Source organism: Xyrauchen texanus, chromosome 2 (assembly GCF_025860055.1).
Source record: "Xyrauchen texanus isolate HMW12.3.18 chromosome 2, RBS_HiC_50CHRs, whole genome shotgun sequence".
Lineage (NCBI taxonomy): Eukaryota > Metazoa > Chordata > Actinopteri > Cypriniformes > Catostomidae > Xyrauchen > Xyrauchen texanus.
Window position 1 is genome coordinate 15,464,934 of NC_068277.1, and position 19,636 is coordinate 15,484,569.

Consider the following 19,636-nt stretch of genomic DNA (forward strand, 5'->3'; position numbering starts at 1 on the left):
ATTATATTAATATTTTTTAATACGATTTAAATATATTGTTTCTATACTTATAATCAGCAACTTTAAATCAATAGTTGTATTTTTTGTTATTGATTTTAATTTGATTAAATGGATTGTTCACCCAAAAATTTGTATTCTCTAATTATTTTGCCATCCGAGAAGAGCTTGAATTTCTTTCTTCAATCTGGTTGATTTTGGGTGAGAACAGACCAAATACTATATAACTCCTTTATTACTTTACATCTTTCCATTGCAGTCTCTAGGCACGATCATGATTTCAAGCTCAATTACACTTCCTAGTGCTTGACGCATGCACAGAGCACTAGATGGTGCAATAGTAAGTGTAATTGAGTTTGAAATCATGTTCGTGCCTAGAGACTACAAAGGCAAGGCGTACAGTAAAAAAAAATAGTTATATTTTGGATTGTTCTAATCTCAAACCAAATGGATCGCTTCAGAAAGCATTGATCAAACCACTGGAGTCTGATGGATTATGTTTATGATGATTTATCAGTTTTTTTGGAGCTTCAAAGGCCTGATCACCATTCACTTGAATTGTATGGACCTGCAGAGCTGAGATATTCTTCTAAAAATGACTTGTTTGTGTTCTGCAGAAGAAATAATGACATACACATCTGGGATGGCATGAGGGTGATTAAATGATCAGAGAATTTTAAATTTTGGTAGAAAATTTGACATTTTAAGTAATTTGCAGTACTTCAAGGGATTATAGTTCATGCCTTTATGAAAGATGATAAGTGCAGTCTTGTACCCTTGTCTTTTTATTTTCAAATACTTTTTTTTGAAACATTTATATCAACCAATCTATCTAGATACTTAATTTAGTATACCTTGATTTGCAATCGGGTTACCTGAAGTATTTAAATAAAACACCAGCACTATTCGAGCAAAATTCTAGAGGTGTACTTGAGTTGCTTTGGTTCTTTGGTTGGGTCTGTAGATAGTTCTGATTGTTCCACTGATGTTTTGGACTTCTGTTAAGATCGTGGACAGCGGGTAGTTCATGCTGAAATAATCAGGCGGGGCATTGAAGTGTGGTCTTCTGCAAGGGAGACTCACGATTACCTGTCACGTGTGTGAGTCGTAGAGAAGATAAGGGAGAAAAATGCCTCGGATCTTTGCATTTCGAGCTTTCCTGAACTCTACATTGTGCAGAACCTGGGCAGAGGGGAGCAGAGGCGAAGCCAGCCGAAGAAGGTCTAAGAGAAGAGCGAGAGCCAGGAAAGAAGTGGTGGTGGCATAGTGGCTAAAGCACAGGGCTGTTAATCAGAAGGTCATTGATTCAAATCCCACGGCCACCACCATTGTGCCCTTGAGCAAGGCACTTAACTCCAGGTTGTTCCGGGGGGATTGTCCCTGTAATAATTGCACTGTAAGTTGCTTTGGATAAAAGCGTCTGCCAAATGCATAAATGTCAGAGTTAGGCAGGGAGGTTTTGTTGAGTTGAGGTTGGCTACACCCCAAAGGTGCAATCTTGAGCCAATCAGCATTGTCTTTTGCTGGGTCACCTGGTCATGTCGCCTCAAGATAATTAATTTATGGTCCATTGTTCTAAGGTTTATCAGTTTTCACGCTCAACAAATGAACATACTTTTATCCTGACTTTTATATAATGAAATTGGTGCAAGAGACATAACATTTGTTAAAATTAACATTCTCTACATAAACAGGCAAGCATTTACAAATTAAACACAACAAACTTTCTCTTTATGTTTACTTCACTCCACATTAACATTTGAATATACATTATTATACATTGTATAAGTGAGCATCATGTACTGTATTTCAAAGCCAGAATAATGCAATCTATGATTCTAACTACAGGTGACAAAATTAAGTCTTTTGATAGTGTTATTGTTAATCAGATTGTTCAAGACCAAGCCCATAACAGTCCGAGTTGAGTTTTAATTAATCAGAATTAAAATTGTAACTGTAAACTCAACATCAATATTTTAAGCTTATCTTAAACTTCACAACTACAAAAAACAGCTTGTCATTATAAATGTAACATTTACATTGCATTTCATATATACATTTTATGATTAGTTTCCTGCTGAACAAACTTCAAAGTTGTCCAGCATATACTTTAGGTGTATAAAGACAAAACTGTCATTCATCACAATTCTTATTGCATACTGTTGACATTTAAATTATTTGTTACTTTTTCCCCTCCACTCACACATTGACTAAAGAAAGTGAAAGCTTTGTTAGCCATTACAACCAAGGTTATTATGTTTTAGTATGTTATCGTTTTTATTTCTACTTTATTTTCTATTTGTCAGTTCAATTTAATGTAGTTTTATTTAAAATTATCCCTATAAAAAAAAAATTATAGTCTATACTTGTCACGATCCCCTGTTGTCTGCCCCGTGTTTCACTAGTCAATTGTCACAAACTACAATTCCCATAATTCCCTATCCTCATCACTGCCCATGCACGTTCTCACCTGCATGTCATTTTGTCATTATTGTGTTTGTGTATTTAAACCCTGTTTGTTCCCCAGTCATTGTCGATCGTTGAATGTGGATGTTTGAATGTAGACGTTTGGATGTGAATGTTCCTGTGATATGTTATCCTTGCCCTCTGTAGATGTTAATCCTGCCTGTGTAATCTTTGGATGTTTTTGGTGCTTTTGTTTTATTTTCCCATCGTGGACGTTTTATTTGTTCCAGTCTTGTTTGTCTTCATCATTTCAATAAAACCGCATTTAGATCCTCACCCCTCGTCTGCCCTCGTCTGCCTTCATAACAATACTGAGATATCTTTCTGAATCTTTTTCTCTGTCTACCGACTGATTTTGGAAAGTACAGTACATACAAATGAGTCAACACAGAAGTAATTAACACTCACTGAGAAGTTACGTCTCACTATTTGACTGCATATGCTACATCCAAAAACACTGGAAAAGTCCACTGATAATATTAGGGCCATGTAGTCACAGACATGATTTTCTAGTTAATTTGCAGGAAACCGCACAATGCAAGGGCCGTTTTATTTTAAAAATAAAATAAACATTTAAAATAAAAATGTCACAACCAACTAAATTCATCTCGAAACATGAAAATTTGCTTCATACACAAACTCAACCTAAGACCGCGACCGGCTACGTGCCCAAGGTTCCTACCACGCCCTTCAGATACCAGGTAGTGAACCTGCACTACCTTTCCCACTGGGTAGTGGACGCCATTTCATTGGCCTATCACACCCAGGCCATGCCCCCTTGCGGGTCTGAGCACACTCAACAAGGAGTGGTGTGTCCTCATGGGCACTGGCCAGGGGCACCTCCCTGGCAGACATATGTAGAGCAGCGGGTTGGCCAACACCTAATACCTTTGCGAGGTTTTACAATCTCAGGGTTGAGTCAGTATCGTCCCATTTTTCTCAGGTCCGAGCCAGTAGAACTCGGTACACGCTCACAGACTGACCAGGTGGATCGCTTGCACCTAGTGCCCTTTCCCTCGGCCGAGGTAAAACTGTGTGCTTTCTCTCCCAGGAGATCCCATTCATTCGGATCCCTGGATGACTCCTCCCTAGCCCTGTGGGTCTGCAATTCAGTGGAGGAATTCGCCGACCCAATCCACTGTGGGTACTCAAATCTACCCTGTATACACCTGCGTGTATGTTCCGCGGTACGGTCCCCTTACGAGTGGACCCGCGTCTCCCTTAGGCAGTTCCAGCTGCCCTCCGGTCGCCGTGTTGTAGCAACTCCCCCCTCCTTGAGTTACTCACCCTCATTTTGTTCCAAACCCCTACAACTTTTTCTTGTGGAACACAAAAGGAGAAATCAAATTGCTAAAATGGCGTTGTTAATCCAATGGCTCAGTCTCGTGGAAGTAGAGTGGCTGAAATTGCTTATAGCACCTTTAAGTCACTATTCAGTGAAAATCCTGAAATCTGTTGCATGTTCTGGAGAGTGCTTGAGAGAAGCTCTTTCACTTCTATTCTCTCATGTTTACACAAGAATTTGTATTGTCCTTCAAAATGTCAACTTTTGTGTTCAGCAGAAGAAAGAAAGTCATACAGTTTTGGAACAATATGATGGTAAGTAAATGATGACAGAATTTTCATTTTGGGGGAACTTTTCCTTTAACATGGACATAAATACATTATCCCAAAGGTTTCAGACCATGGACCATTTATAACCATCTTTTTTACAGAATCTAATAGAATTGCATCAATGAAAATGATTATATACCAATTTGGGCCAAATTTTGATGCTAAATATGATTTACGAGCAATAACAGCCATTCCAATATCAATTTGTGATGTCTATTCCATCTTTTTTTCCCATATCTCAGATGGCCATCTTTCATTATAACCAGTAGATTTATTTTAATGTCTCGTCCACATATCATGCCTTCAGCTTTGTTGGTTAAAAGCCATTTACAACTCCCAGACCACCTTTTTGTATTGACTTTGTTGGCTTATAAACCCGCCATCTTTCATTGCATCTACTGAATTTGTCGACGGCGATCTGCTCAAGTTCTCTTTACTGATTTGGCTAAGCAGAGACTGCAGCTGCTCCTTTTCTTTTGCCTCATCTTGGCAGTGATGGGGGTTCTCTCTTATTTCCTGTTGCATAATGTCTTCTCGCTTGTGTTAACTCTTTCATCTGGGTTGAATTTGACAGAATACATGCACACTGAATCCTTATTTGTTTGTACACTTTCACCAATAATTTAAGCAATTGTTTACCCCAAAATGTTGTACCCTTGTGTTGTTTATGCTAAAACCTTTTGTGTTTCCGTTCAAAAATGACTGGCCCACTTAGATTGTTAATAAATCATATTACATATATTATCCCAAGATATTGCATTAGATCTTTTGGTCAAGTTCTTTTTAGTCATTGAACATATTTTATGTATATATATATATATATATATATATATGTTTTATTGATTGAAGTATTCATTGAAATGAGCTGATAGATGGCTAGTAGATGGCATAAGCTTAGACTGTAGACTTTACAATGCATATACTGTAGCTGATCCTACCAATACTTGTATAATGCTCTTTAATTTGCTGAAAAATTTTAAGTGTTTTTGTTCTCATAATCTGCAATTTTGTTATAACTACAATTATTTTCAGAGTTTGTAAAAATATAAAAAATATGAGATAGCCATATTGGTGGAAAGGTCTCAATAAGTAAAATGTATTGAGCGATTTTTTTTTTTTCATTCTGAGGCCAGACTGCAGTGAGTATTATGTATGAAACTTCTGTTGACACACATACAGTAAATATAATAAACACGAGTGTCTTTTTGTCACATTTTTACTTATTACTTCCTAATACTTATACTGTATATATAACATAGATAATAACATACTGTAATGTACAGCAGACTATCCCTATTCAAACGAGCCCAAGCACAACATAATATGATAAGTAGATCTTAAAATATTCAAATTCAGTGGCCGGTCACGTTTATCCGGGAAAACAACAGGTGTAACAAAGTGAAATAAAACCATTAAAATGTAAAGTTGTAAAGTAAAATTGTTTATTTATTTTATGTGTGTGTGTGTGTGTGTGTGTGTGTGTGTGTGTGTGTGTGTTTTCAGAAACATATGTGAACTAAGTCAAGGAATTTTATTCCAATTGGATTTAGTAAAAAAAAAAAAAAGACTGGAACACAGCATAAGTGTTAATGAATATCTCATGCAGTGGCAATACTTCTATTTAAAGCTCGAAAAGGACCCACAGTTATCATGGAAGTAGTCCGTATGGCTCATATTTCATGCAACATATTCCTAGTCTTTAAAGGTTTTGATTAGAAACAATTCTAAATTTAAGTTACTTTTCAGCATAATTCTTGATGTGCATTTTGTGTTCATGACTGCTGTGAGAGACGCTTGAAGCTTCAAGTATTCTATTTTCCATATCACAGATCAAATCCACCCCACCCTACATTTTTTATCTCACTAAATATACTGTTTCACTCTGAAATGCATCTCATCACAAAACAAAAATGGCCCACTGTAACCCGCACAAGAAGAGACAGTCACAATGTCGAATACAAAACAGCTTTATTAAACACAAAGCGTGCAAAGTACAAAAAAGGGCAAATCCAGTGAAGAGGCGTCAAAGGGGAGCGTGATGTCAGAGCCGGGGAATCAGAATAGAAGGAAGGGGCAAATCCGGGAGAGAGTGGTCAACGAGAGCGGGAGGTCGAATCCGGGAAAACAGTTAACAACTATGGCGTAGAACAAGACGGGACTAGCGGGATCAATGACAGGGGAACAAGGGGAGCTGGCAAGCTAAGGGGTAAAGAAGAGGAGTTCAAAACTAGGTGAGACTAGCGGGGGGCAAGGACACAGGAAACTAAATACAATAACCAACAGGAGTGAGACGAATGTGCTGTGGTATTTATCGAGGTGAGTGCAGGTGTAAACAATGATGTGGTGATTGAGACGAGTGCAGGTGTATATAATGTTCTGGCGATTGGGAGCGGGCATGTGAGACTGAGGGGGGAGATAGTGTACGAGCAGGAGAGCTCGTAGGAGCAAAAGGAGCGTGGAAGCTCGAGGGAGCAAAACGAGTGTGCGAGCTCGAGGGAGCAAAACGAGCGTGCAAGCTTGAGGGGGCGGAACGAGCGTGGAAGCTCGAGGGGGCGGAGCGAGGGAGCGGGGTTCGTGACAGTACTCCCCCCTCTATAATGGACGGCTCCTGACGGTCGCGCTCGGTTGCGAGGAGCGCGACCTCTGGGAAGTGGTGCTGGACGATCCCAACAAACAAAAAACAACCCTGAACGGACAACCCACAAAACACACAAACAAAATTGAGGGCAGTCCAAGTGGCACAGAGGGAAATGAGACAGTCCATGGGGTCAATGGGCAGTTTCAAGGCAAGGTCAGGGGGAACATAGCCGACAGGTGGGTGGTCGGGAGATCTAGGGGGCATCCAAAGGGCAGAGACTGGGTCAGGGGGTCTGGAAGGCGACTGGAGGACAGGGACTGGGTCCGGGGGTCTGGAAGGTGACCACCGGACAGGAATAGGGTCCGGAGGACAGGGAAGAGGCCACAGGACAGGAAGGGGGTCAGGAAGTCCGGGCTGAGCCGTGAAAGGCGGTGCCTGGAGAGGCGGCACTGTAGGTGGCTCTGGGAGGTGGGGTTCTGGAAGGCTCTGGAGGTGGAGCCGAAGGAGGCTTTAGGAGCTGAAGGCCTGGAAGGCTCAGGAGGTGGAGCCAATGACAGTGGCGCCAGTGGGAGGCTCTAGCGAGGTAGGCCTGGAAGGCTCTGGAGGTGGAGCCAAGGGAGGTGGCGCCGTGGGAGGTCCCTGAGGCTGACTGACCTGGCAGGCTCTGTAGTCTCGGGGGGTAGAGCCGTAGGAGGCCCGAGAGGCGGAGCCATAGGAGGCTCGAGAGGCGGAGCCATAGAAAGCTCTGGAGTCTTTGGGAGCAGAGCCATGAGAGGCCCGAGAGGCGGAGCCGTAGGAGGCTCTAGTGGCAGAGTCCTGGAAGGCTCGAGAGGCTTGGGGGGCGGAGCCCTGAGAGGCTCGAGAGGAGGAGGAGCCCTGAGAGACTTGAGATACGAAGCCATGAGAGGCTTGAGGGGTGGAGCCATGAAAGACTCGAGGGGCGGAGCCCTGAGAGGCTTGAGGGGAGGAGGAGCCCTGAAAGACTCGAGAGGGGAAGCCCTGAGAGGCTTGAGAGGGGGAGGAGCCCTGAGAGACTCGAGAGGCGAAGCCGTGAGAGGCTTGAGGGGTGGAGCCATGAAAGACTCGAGGGACGGAGCCCTGAGAGGCTTGAGGGGAGGAGGAGCCCTGAAAGACTCGAGAGGGGGAGCCCTGAGAGGCTTGAGAGGAGGAGGAGCCCTGAAAGACTCGAGAGGGGAAGCCCTGAGAGGCTTGAGGGGGGAGGAGCCCTGAGAGACTCGAGAGGCGAAGCCGTGAGAGGCTTGAGGGGTGGAGCCCTGAAAGACTCGAGAGGAGAAGCCCTGAGAGGCTTGAGGGGTGGAGCCATGAAAGACTCGAGGGACGGAGCCCTGAGAGGCTCGAGGGTTAGAGCTCTGGGAGGCTCGAGAGACTTGAAAGGCAGAACCCTGGGGGGCTTGGGAGGTAGAGCTCTGGGAGGCTCGAGAAATGGAGCCCTAGGAGGCTCGAGAGGAGGAGCCCTGGGAGGCTCGAGAGGAGGAGCCCTGGGAGGCTTGGGAGGAGGAGCCTTGGGAGGCTCGTGAGGCGGAGGCCGCGAGGGCTCTGAGGGGCGAGCAGAGGCTGGCAGAGCCGTGGAAGACTCTGAGGGCGGAGCAGAGGCTGGCAGAGTCGTGGAAGACTCTGAGGGCGGAGCAGAGCCCGGCAGAGCCGTGGAAGACTCTGAGGGCGGAGCAGAGCTCGGCAGAGTCGTGGAAGACTCTGGGGGCGGAGCAGAGCCCGGCAGAGTCGTGGAAGACTCTGAGGGAACCTCTGCGGTCTTGAGCACAAAACGAGACTGGGGAGAAGGGGCCTTCTTCCTTCTCTGACGTCTTCGGCCAACAGGGGATGTGGCCATGGGGACGGTCGAGGCTACAGGCGCTGGCTCTGGGGCGGTCGAGGCTACAGGTGCTGGCTCGCTGACCGTGGCAGACATGGGCACTGGCTCGTTGGCCGTGGCGGGCATGGGCGCTGGCTCGTTGGCCGTGGCGGGCATGGGCGCTGGCCCGTTGGCCATGGCGGGCATGGGCGCTGGCTCGTTGGCCGTGGCGGGCATGGGTGCTGGCTCGTTGGCTGTGGCAGGCATGGGCGTTGACTCGCTGGCCGTGCCAGGCTTCGAGGCTGGGGCCGTGACGGGCCTCGGGAATGGGGCCGTGTCGGGCTTCGGGACTGGGGCCGTGACAGGCTTCGGGACTGGGGCTGTGTCAGGCTTCGGGACTAGGGCCGTGTCAGGCTTCGGGACTGGGGCCGTGTAAGGCTTCGGGACTGGGGCCGTGACAGGCTTCGGGACAGGGGCCGTGACCGGCTTCGGGACTGGGGCCGTGACAGGCCTCGGGACTGGGGCCGTGTCAGGCTTCGGGACTAGGGCCGTGGTAGGCTTCGAGACGGGGGCTGTGGTAGGCTTCGAGACGGGGGCCGTGGTGTGGAGCGCTGGTTCCGTGTCTGCCTCCCCCACAGTAAACGAGGAACCAGCGTACAGTAGGGCGAGGTCAATAAACTGAGCCAGGTTGAGAGAGCAGCTACCACCAGGCATGAATGATGAGGTTGGCTCATTCAGTCCATATTGAAAAATGTCTTTTAGAGCCACCTCATCAAAATTCACCTGGTTAGCCAGGGCACAAAAGTCACATAAGCCTCCAAGGGTTGACTCCCCTGACGCAAAACCAAGAGTTGGGCCGCTGGGTCCATAATGTTAAGGGCACGGCTATTCGTTCTATAACCACTGCCCTGCATAACCAACTCTTGGTAAGCGCCCAAGAGCCGCCAAACCTCTCAGGGGTTGAAGGCTCACGGCGCCAGAAATGCGTTGGGAGCATAAACGGGCTCAGGGACAGACACAGGTAGAACAGGGTGACAAAAATCAAAAATCGCGACGCACCTGCTGTCCCTGGGCTGTGAGCTGCGATCATGACTCCCAACGGTAAATCCGCACACAGAACGCGCCGCGACAATCCGCTCTAGTGAGCTGCGTACATCGTCAGCGCGGGACATTGTGACTGTCTTCGGTAGGGTTGGTTATTCTGTAACCCGCACAAGAAGAGACAGTCACAATGTCGAATACAAAACAGCTTTATTAAACACAAAGCGTGCAAAGTACAAAAAAGGGCAAATCCAGTGAAGAGGCGTCAAAGGGGAGCGTGATGTCGGAGCCGGGGAATCAGAATAGAAGGAAGGGGCAAATCCGGGAGAGAGTGGTCAACGAGAGCGGGAGGTCGAAGCCTGGAAAACAGTTAACAACTATGGCGTATAACAAGACGGGACTAGCGGGATCAACGACAGGGGAACAAGGGGAGCTGGCAAGCTAAGGGGTAAACAAGAGGAGTTCAAAACTAGGCGAGACTAGCGGGGGGCAAGGACACGGGAAACTAAATACAATAACCAACAGGAGTGAGACGAATGTGCTGTGGTATTTATTGAGGCGAGTGCAGGTGTAAACAATGATGTGGTGATTGAGACGAGTGCAGGTGTATATAATGTTCTGGCGATTGGGAGCGGGCATGGGGGGAGATAGTGTACGAGCAGGAGAGCTCGTAGGAGCAAAAGGAGCGTGGAAGCTCGAGGGAGCAAAACGAGCGTGCAAGCTCGAGGGAGCAAAACGAGCGTGCGAGCTCGAGGGAGCAAAACGAGCGTGCAAGCTCGAGGGGGCGGAACGAGCGTGGAAGCTCGAGGGGGCAGAGCGAGGGAGCGGGGTTCGTGACACCCACAAACATAGTTTCATGCTTGTTAAACCTAAGTCTAGTTTCATCAAGTAAACATGTAAACTTTAACTTTGGATACAATGTATAAATGTATTTTTCCACTGCCAATAAGTGATTAGAAAAAAAAAAAAAGCAATTTTCTATAATAAGCAAATAAGTATTGCATCATGTCTATACAAATAGCATTGCACTGAATTACACACATCATGGAAGTAAAATGGGTTGCAAATCCAGTTTCATGTTGACTTTAATGCCTAAATGATAAATTATGTGTGTCTTTTTTCCACAGAAATCTTTCCAAGAACCCCCTTTCAACACTCTCCTGGCAGCTCTTCCAGCACCTTCAACTTGTTGAACTGTAAGTTTGTGCTGCATTTGTTAAAGTTAGATAATTAACATGAATTCAATCATCAAATCACTCTATATAAACAGACCAAGGCATAATCACCTAGTAAGTGATAAATCTCAAAAACCTCTTGTTTTAGATTTTCTGTGATAATCAACACTTGCCTGCAAAATTGGAAGTTGAAATCAAGAATTTATTCTCAATTGAATCGCTCCATGTTGATTAGAAATGTTTTTCAGCACTTTTCTGTAAATTATTTGTTTGTCTAGCCCCAACTTTCCCCCCTGAAATATATTTGCATCTCTGTCAAAGCAAAGCATCTCTTGTGATGAAACAGAAATGCTTTTTACACGTCTGTAAACAGTCGAGTTGCTTGTGTTGGTTAAGACATGGCATTGAAATGTATTGGTCTTGTCTGCTGGAAGCCTGACCTCATTTTCTTGTTTGTCATGAATATTAGAGCAATCTGCATGTAAATAAAGTTTTTTTATTGATTGTGAGTGGCAACATGGTGCCACTGTGTTGCATTTAAAATGACAAAGCAACAAAAACTATTTTGTAATTTCTTTTCCTTATTCTTTGTTGTGGCTGAACGTGACTTGAAGAGCCGTTGACATACAGTATGTCCTTGATAATTTTGTATTACACAAAGATTTGGCCTTTCAATTAAGAATGTGTTAAGGTATTTTGGAACCATGCACACTGCTCTTTTCCAGTTCTCAGTGATGTAGGTTGTTATGGTTGATGATGTAAACATCACATTTTATTTGCGCAGATCTTTTCTTCAATTAAATACATTTTAACATTTTAACCCTTAAATGCATGAATTTCATCAAACAATCTTTAGAGACCTGACACAATTAATTTGTGATATATTCCCAGATATATTATTCTCAAGATGGTGCCACAGATGGCAGCCTCGGTGTGGACCTCTCCAATTCTTTTGTTGTTTTTGTTTGTTTGTCAAAATCAAATCAAATCACTTTATTGTTACACGACCATATACACAAGTGCAACAGTGGGTGAAAATCTTGTGTTCAGTTTCGAGCAACATAGCAGTCATGACAGTGACGAGACATATACCAATTTACAACACAATTTTCATTTGAAATGTACACATAATTACACAACACAATAATAATATACAATTTACAGTGAACAATACACACAATATAGAATACACATACAATAAAAAATTATATAAACGTGTAAAAAAAAAAAATATATATATATTTGAAGCAGAGCAAGAACTACAAACCTGCTTTGACTGCACTGATTGGAGTGTACTTGGGGCTGCAGATAATGTGACATCATAAATCAGTTTCTGTGAGGATAGGTGCATTCCTACAAGGACTTATTTAAAGTTCAACAATGACAAACCATGGTTTTCAGCTAAACTCAGGCAGCTTTATCAGGCCAAACACAATGCTTACAGAAATGTGGATAAAATCAGAAACACACTAACAAAAGATTTTAGAGTGGCTGAAAGAAGCTAATCTGAGAAGCTGAAAATCAAGTTTTCAGCTACCGACCCTGCATCAGTGTGGAGAGGCCTGAAAACATTACTAACTACAAGACACCACCCCCAACAGTGTAGGAAATCAACAACAGGCTGACGACCTGAATGTGTTTTACTATAGATTTGAAAAGCCCAGTGTCACATCCCACTCCAGCACTGACCTTCTCTTCACATAAACATTAACACCTCCTGCAACCACCCTCCTCCCCCTCCTGCTACTCAACCTGCACTTAAGATCTGTGAAGATGATGTGTGCCGGGTCTTCCGGAAATAAAAGACAAGGAAAACACATGGCCTAGATGCTTTTTCACCCACTTGTCTAAAATCATGTGATGACCAGCTGGCCCTCATCTTTACACCCACTTGTCTAAAATCACGTGCTGACCAACTGGCTCCATCTTTACACAGATCTTCAACAGATCACTGGGGCAGTGTGAAGTTCCCTGCTGCTTCAAATGCTCCACCATCATCCCTGTCCCAAAGAAGCCCAAAATCACAGGACTTAATGACAGCAGACTTGTCACTCTGACTTCTGTGGTCATTAAGTAATTTGAGAGGCTGGTGTTGGCCGATCTGAATGACATCACTGGAGCCTTTCTGGATCCCTTTCAATTTGCTTCTTCTTCTTTCAATTAGTCTGTGGATGATGGGACTGCATCATATCCTGCAACATCTGGAAAGGCCAGGGACATATGCAAGGATCCTTTTTGTGGGCTTCAGTTTGGCTTTCCACACCATCATCCCAGCTATTCTCTGGACTAAATTAAACCAACTCTTCGTTCCCACCTCTCAAGCTTGGCACACCTATTTTTGGGCAGTTTCTCCCATTCTTCTTTGCAGGACCTCATCAAGTTGGATGGGGAGCTTCGGTCTCAGCCATTTTCAGATCTCTCCAGAGATGTTCAATCGGGTTCAAGTCTGGTCTGTGGCTTTCCACTCAAGGACATTCACAGAGTTGTCCCATAGCCAATCCTTTGTTATCTTGGCTGTGTGCTTAGGGTCGTTGTCCTGTTGCAAGATGAACCTTTGCCCTAGACTGAGGTCCAGAGCGCTCTGGAGCAGGTTTTCATCAAGAATGTCTCTGTACATTGCTTCATTCATCTTCCTCTCAATCCTGACAAGTCTCCCAGTTCCTGCCGCTGAAAAACATCAACACAGCATGATGCTGCCACCACCATGCTTCACTGTAGGGATGGTATCGGCCAGTTGATGAGCGGTGCCTTGTTTCCTCCAGACATTACACTTGGCATTCAGGCCAAAGAGTTCAATATTTGTTTCATCAGACCAGAGAATTTTGTTTCTCATGGTCTGAGAGTCCTTCAGGTGCCTTTTGGAAAACTCCAGGCAGGCTGTCATGTGCCTTTTACTGAGGAGTGGCTTCTGTCTGGCCACTCTACCATACAGTCCTGATTGGTGGAGTGCTGCAGAGAAGGTTGTTCTTCTGGAAGGTTCTCCTCTATCCACAGAGAAACACTGGAGCTCTGTGGAGAGAGGAGAACCCTGTAGAGAAGGTTGTTCTTCTGGAAGGTTCTCCTCTCTCCACAGAGAAACGCTGGAGCTCTGTCAGAGTGACCGTCGGGTTCTTATTCACCTCCCAGACCAAGGCCCTTCTCCCCCGATTGCTAAGTTTGGACAGGCAGCCAGCTCTAGGAATAGTCCTGGCGGTTCCAAACTTTTTCCATTTACGTATGATGGAGGCCACTGTGCTCATTGGGAGCTTCAATGCTGCAGACTTTTTTCTGTACCCTTCCCCAGATCTGTGCCTCGATACAATCCTCAAAAAAAAGAGGTCTACAGACAATTACTTGGACTTCATGGCTAGGTTTGTGCTCTGACATGCACTGTTAACTGTGGGACCTTATATAGACAGGTGTGCGCCTTTCCAAATTATGTCCAATCAATTGAATTTACAACAGGTGGACTCCAATCAATTTGTAGAAACATCTCAAGGATGATCAGTGGAAACAGGATGCACCTGAGCTCAATTTTGAGTGTCATAGCAAAGGGTGTGAATACTTATAATAATAAATAATAATAATAAGTTTTATTTATATAGCGCCTTTCCAGAGCTCAAGGACCCTTTACAATAGACAAGCAACAATAAAGGCAGAGGACAAAGACAGCAGACAAAACAACAGCAGGTAGATAACAGTGAAGGTACAGAAAATGAGAAGGTTAGGTAGATGGGACAGCACCCAGAGGGAAAAAAAAAAAAAAAAAAAAACAGTACAACTTCAGAGTTATAACATTCAGCAAATAAGTGAGTTTTGAGCATGGATTTAAATTCAGAGATAGTGTTAACAGAACAGAGTGATCGGGGTAGAGAGTTCCATATTTTGGGTGCTACAACACTGAATGATCTGCCCCCATCGAAACAAGGCGATGCCGAGGGACGACGAGAAGGCTAGAGTCGGAGGATCGTAGAGAGCGAGTCGGTGCGTAGGGGTGAAGCAGATTACAGAGATAGGAGGGAGCCAAGCCGTGCAGAGATTTAAAAGTGAGAAGGAGAATTTTGAATTTGATACGGTAAACCACAGGAAGCTACTGAAGATCATGCAAAATTGGGGTGATATGTGCAGAACGCTTGGTGTGGGTGAGTATTCTGGCAGCAGAGTTTTGAATGTATTGCAATTTGGAAATGGAGCTAGCAGGAAGGCCAATAAAAAGTGCATTGCAATAATCGAGACGTGATGTGATAAATGCATGGATGACAGTTTCAGCGTCTGAGATACTGATGAAGGGACGGAGCTGAGCGATGCGACGTAGATGAAAGAATGCTGATTTAGTGATAGAATTAATGTGAGAATGGAAAGATAGAGAGGAGTCAAAGATTACACCAAGACTTTTAACAGTACTAGATGGTTTGATGTGAGAGCCAGCAAACTCGCGAGGTGAAGTTAGTAGGAATTTTGTTAGTGAGTGACGGAGGTCCGGTAAAAATAATCTCAGTTTTGTCCATGTTAAGTTTTAAAAAATTTGAATGAAGCCAATCTTTTATTTCATGCACACAAGCAGAGATTTTGTCAGTTGTGATAGATAGAGTCGATGTACAGGTAGTATATAATTGAATGTCGTCAGCTTAAAAATGATAATTAAAACCATGACGGCGAAGGATCTGACCAAGAGGTATTATATAAATTATGAATAGTAATGCCCTAAAACGGATCCCTGTGGGACACCTTGCTTCAGGGGACAGTAGGTGAGTGAAAATCTTGAACTGAAATGTAGAACTGTCTATCAGAGAGATAGGAAGAAAACCAAGAAAGAGCAGCACCAGAAATACCCACATCCAAAAGACGAGAAATGAGTAGTTGATGGGAGACAGTATCGAAGGCAGAGCTGAGGTCCAGCAGCAGGAGCATAGACAGAGAACCAGAGTCACCAGAGAGAAGCAAATCATTGATTACCTTAACTAGTGCAGTTTCAGTACTATGTAGAGGGCGAAAACCAGATTGAAGAGGATCAAAAAGATTATTTTCGACTAGAAAAGACTGAAGCTGGGAGGCAACAGTACTTTCTAGTAATTTAGCTATGAAGGGTAGATTTGAAATAGGACGATAGTTAGATAATACTGAGGGATCAATGTTGGGTTTTTTGAGAACAGGGGTAACAGCAGCAGTTTTGAGTGGCAGAGGGAATGAGGCAGAGGTAAGAGATGCATTGATGAAGTGAGAAATAGGTGCAGAAATAACTGAATGGCAGAGTTTCAGAAGAGGAGTAGGAGCAGGGTCAAGACGACCAGATGAAGGGTTGGATTTCAAGATTAACTCAGAGACAGAAAAAGGAGTAGTCAGAGAAAAGTGAGACAGGGACTGTCCAGATTGGTTTGGCAGATAACTAATATTTGCAGCATCATTAGAGAGGCACTGGTTTACGGCATCGGTTTTTTCTAGCAGGTGAGTCATGAATGAACTACAGAGTTTGGTGAGTTTGTTTATTGTGTTAAATAATGCTTTTGGTCTGTTACTTGATTTATTAATTGTGGCAGATACAAAACTAGAACGAGCCAAGTTCAGGGCCGATTTGTAATGTTTAACATGTTCTATAAAAGCTAAATAGTGAACAGTCAGGCCAGTTTTTCTGTAGTGACGCTCAAGCCGTCTACCAGTGGTCTTTAAGATACGGAGTTCAGGAGTGTACCAAGGAGAAGAATATGTGGAAGGGACACTTCTGGTCTTAACAGGAGCGTGCTTATCTAAGATATCCGAAATTATAGAGTGATAGTTAGATAATATCAGGGAGGGAGAAGAGATATCAAAGACATCAGATAGATTAGAAGAAGCAATGGAGGTACAAAATAATTAAGTATCAACAGCTTTGAGATTGCGGTAGGATATAACAGTTGTTGAACATTTCTTACTCATAGGCAGGCTGAAACTAAAATCAAGAAATTTATGATCAGAAATACCAGTGTCAGTAGAAGAGATGGTAGAGATATTGGCTCTTGATGTACAGATCAAATCAAGGGTATGACCACGCGTATGAGTTGGAAAATTTACATGCTGAGTAAGATTAAAACATTCAAAGATAGAAAGTAACTGATTGGTGTTAGAGCAGACAGCATCAACATGAATATTAAAGTCACCAAGCAGTAGAATGGGAAATGACAATGAGCAGGCGAGGGTCAACAGTTCACTGAGTTCAGAGAAGAAGTTGGACAGGACCTTAGGAGGTCGATAGAGCAGGATAATTATGAGAGAGTCAGCCTTCAAAACCATGTATTCAAATGTATTGGTTTCAGTGAAAGTCAAGTTGCTTGATTCGGAGGTTATCACGGTGGATGATAGCGAGACCACCCCTTTACCATGGAGTCGAGGTCTAGACAGATACTTATATCCATCTGGCGTAAGTAGATTTAACTGTAGAAAATCTTCAGGAACTTGCCAAGTTTCAGTGAGAAGAAAAATGTCAAGCTTATTGTCAGTGATCATTTCATTGAGATAAGGGGCTTTGTCCAAAATTGATCGACAGTTCAAAAGTGCAAAGTGATGATGCAAAAGATTCGAATTAAATGTATGTTGCTGAGCACTATCAGTGAGATAGACTTATGTACATTTGATTTATTTTTATTTTTTTTTCATTTTTCATTTTTTATAAATTTGAAAAGATTTCAAACAAACTTCTTTCACGTTGTCAATATGGGGTATTGTTTGTAGAGCTTTTAGGAAAATAATGAAATTAATCCATTTTGGAATAAGGCTGTAACATAACAAAATGTGGAAAAAGTGAAGCGCTGTGAATACTTTACGGATGCTCTGTGTGTATATATATATATATATTCATATAATGGCTTCTATAAGAAATTTTTAAAAGAAATTCTATAATTTTACCAAGTAAAGATTGAGGAATACTAAAGAGGTGTGGGCACAACTCCAAACAATTGATGAGGTACAGGGGGTGGAACGAGGTCCTGGATCACTAAAGACCCAAGGCATTCATTTAAGGGTCATTATTTATTCATACTCATGTCTTTAGAAACCTGTAAGATTTTATTTTCTCGGGAACACAAAAGGAGTTATTCAGAACATGTGGAATGAAGTGCACAAGCCAAGCTGACAATTTCTTTGCCTTTTTTGGAGCTTCACTGTCACCATCCTCTTTCATTTTATGGACAAAGCAGTTCAAATATTCTGCTAAATTTCTTTGGTGTTGCACAGAAGAAAGTAATATGGTCTAGAATTACATGAGGTTGAGTAAATGATGACAGAATTATTATTTTTTGGGGAACTGTTCCTAACAAAATCAGACTTGAGGATAATGGCAAATTAGTCATATTTACCATGTAGGAGTTCAGCTATATTTTTTATTCTTTCAGCAAAGCTAATTGTAAAATGTATGAATAAAAGTGCTTCCCACCTGCACCTCTTAAACATGCTATTACGAGCCAATATCAAAAGATGAAGCTGTCTCAGCTATTATTTTGTGCATTTACTTGTTTCTGGGCCAATTACAGAAGTAACTCACCATAACATTACATCTCTTTTGTAGACCCTACAATAGATTTATTGTCAAGCATAAAGTCAAGCATGTCCAAAATAATGGCAGTGAATGGCAATGGCAACATGGGTACTGACAGCTGACCAGGCAGGGGCTTACTGTATGTAGAAAATTATTTTGGGGTGGCAATTCATAGTTCATGTGGATTAAGATACCACGATATTTATATATATATATATATATATATATATATATATATATATATATATATATATATATATATATATATCCTTTTACATATAATTTGATTAAAATATTTCACATAAAAATGCCAATCTAAGGTCAATGAATAGATCACACTATTAAACATATTTGGGGTAGGGGCTAGGAAAGGCAGACTGTTCAATAATGACAAGTTATAAAGTGTTGAGCAGGGCTATTTTTTTTATTAAGGGCTACATTTAAATAAGTCACCTTTTGCAGGCCGAATAGTTTTATTTTGGTAAACTTTGGTGTACCCATGAATTGAGAGTGCATGCACAGACCATCTTATTCTAGAGCTAATAAAGTCATGTATAACCTTTGTGACACCGCTTTAAAAAAGGCAATTTAAAAGCAAATATTAACCTAATTTTAACACCTAAAGGCCTAAATAAAAATAAACTGTATGGATAATTTTAATTACAAGTCAACTTCGACATCATATCTGTATTAATGCTGTATACTGCAGTAGTCAAGCACGATCGGCCACAACTGTAATCAGTTATGTGGTTGGCCACTGTAGTCATTTATGCGTTCGGTTAGAGTTGAGGCAGTTCGACATGAATAAACTCTTACATAACGTCAACATCAACTATAATGTACTTTAATTTATATTTTATACTTTGGGATACCAAATGCTGTTGCCACCCCAGTAGATCCACCCCTGCAACCAGGGATTTTCACTAAACAGGGCATACAGTATGCAAATATTTCTTCTAATTGGTGTATCTTACAATGTCAAATGTCAGGAATTTATTAAAAGAAAATTCTGAATGTAAAATGATCTCTCAGAATTCATACAGATCATTTAACAATATTATCTGTGAGTAACTACACAATACATTCACAACTTGCATGACCCTTCATCAAAATGATTGATGATATGTTAAACTGTACTTTAGATTAAATGAAAGCAGACAGTGCAATAAATTCAACAAAGTCATTGTCTTCAAGGGCACTTAGTACACAAATATTTGCTTTAGCATGTGGCCTGATCAGTGTCTGTCTCGTAGGCTCACCACAGTCAACTCCATCTCAAGCTTTTGAAAGGATGTGACATCAGTATAGTGGGGGATATAGCTAAAAACATATTATCTGCTCCTTTTTTGCAGCATTTTTATGGTATTTGATTCTGTTTCTGTTTTTATATTAATATATTTGCTACGAAAAAGCGTACTTTTTTAAATCAAATGAATCATCATGTCAAGCATTATAACCATTGTTGCCAA

General features: G+C 42.6%; 1 protein-coding gene across 2 annotated transcripts in view; it reads left to right on the top strand.

Moving 5' to 3' along the window:
- The window catches only part of ntrk3b (neurotrophic tyrosine kinase, receptor, type 3b), a 210,110-nt gene that overhangs the window by 74,201 nt on the left and 116,273 nt on the right, over positions 1 to 19,636 (top strand). For both annotated transcript variants that reach the window (XM_052092076.1, XM_052092085.1), the window contains exon 4: positions 10,634 to 10,702. In XM_052092076.1, coding sequence (XP_051948036.1) covers positions 10,634 to 10,702 — 69 coding nt within the window. The remainder of the gene's footprint in view (positions 1 to 10,633; positions 10,703 to 19,636) is intronic.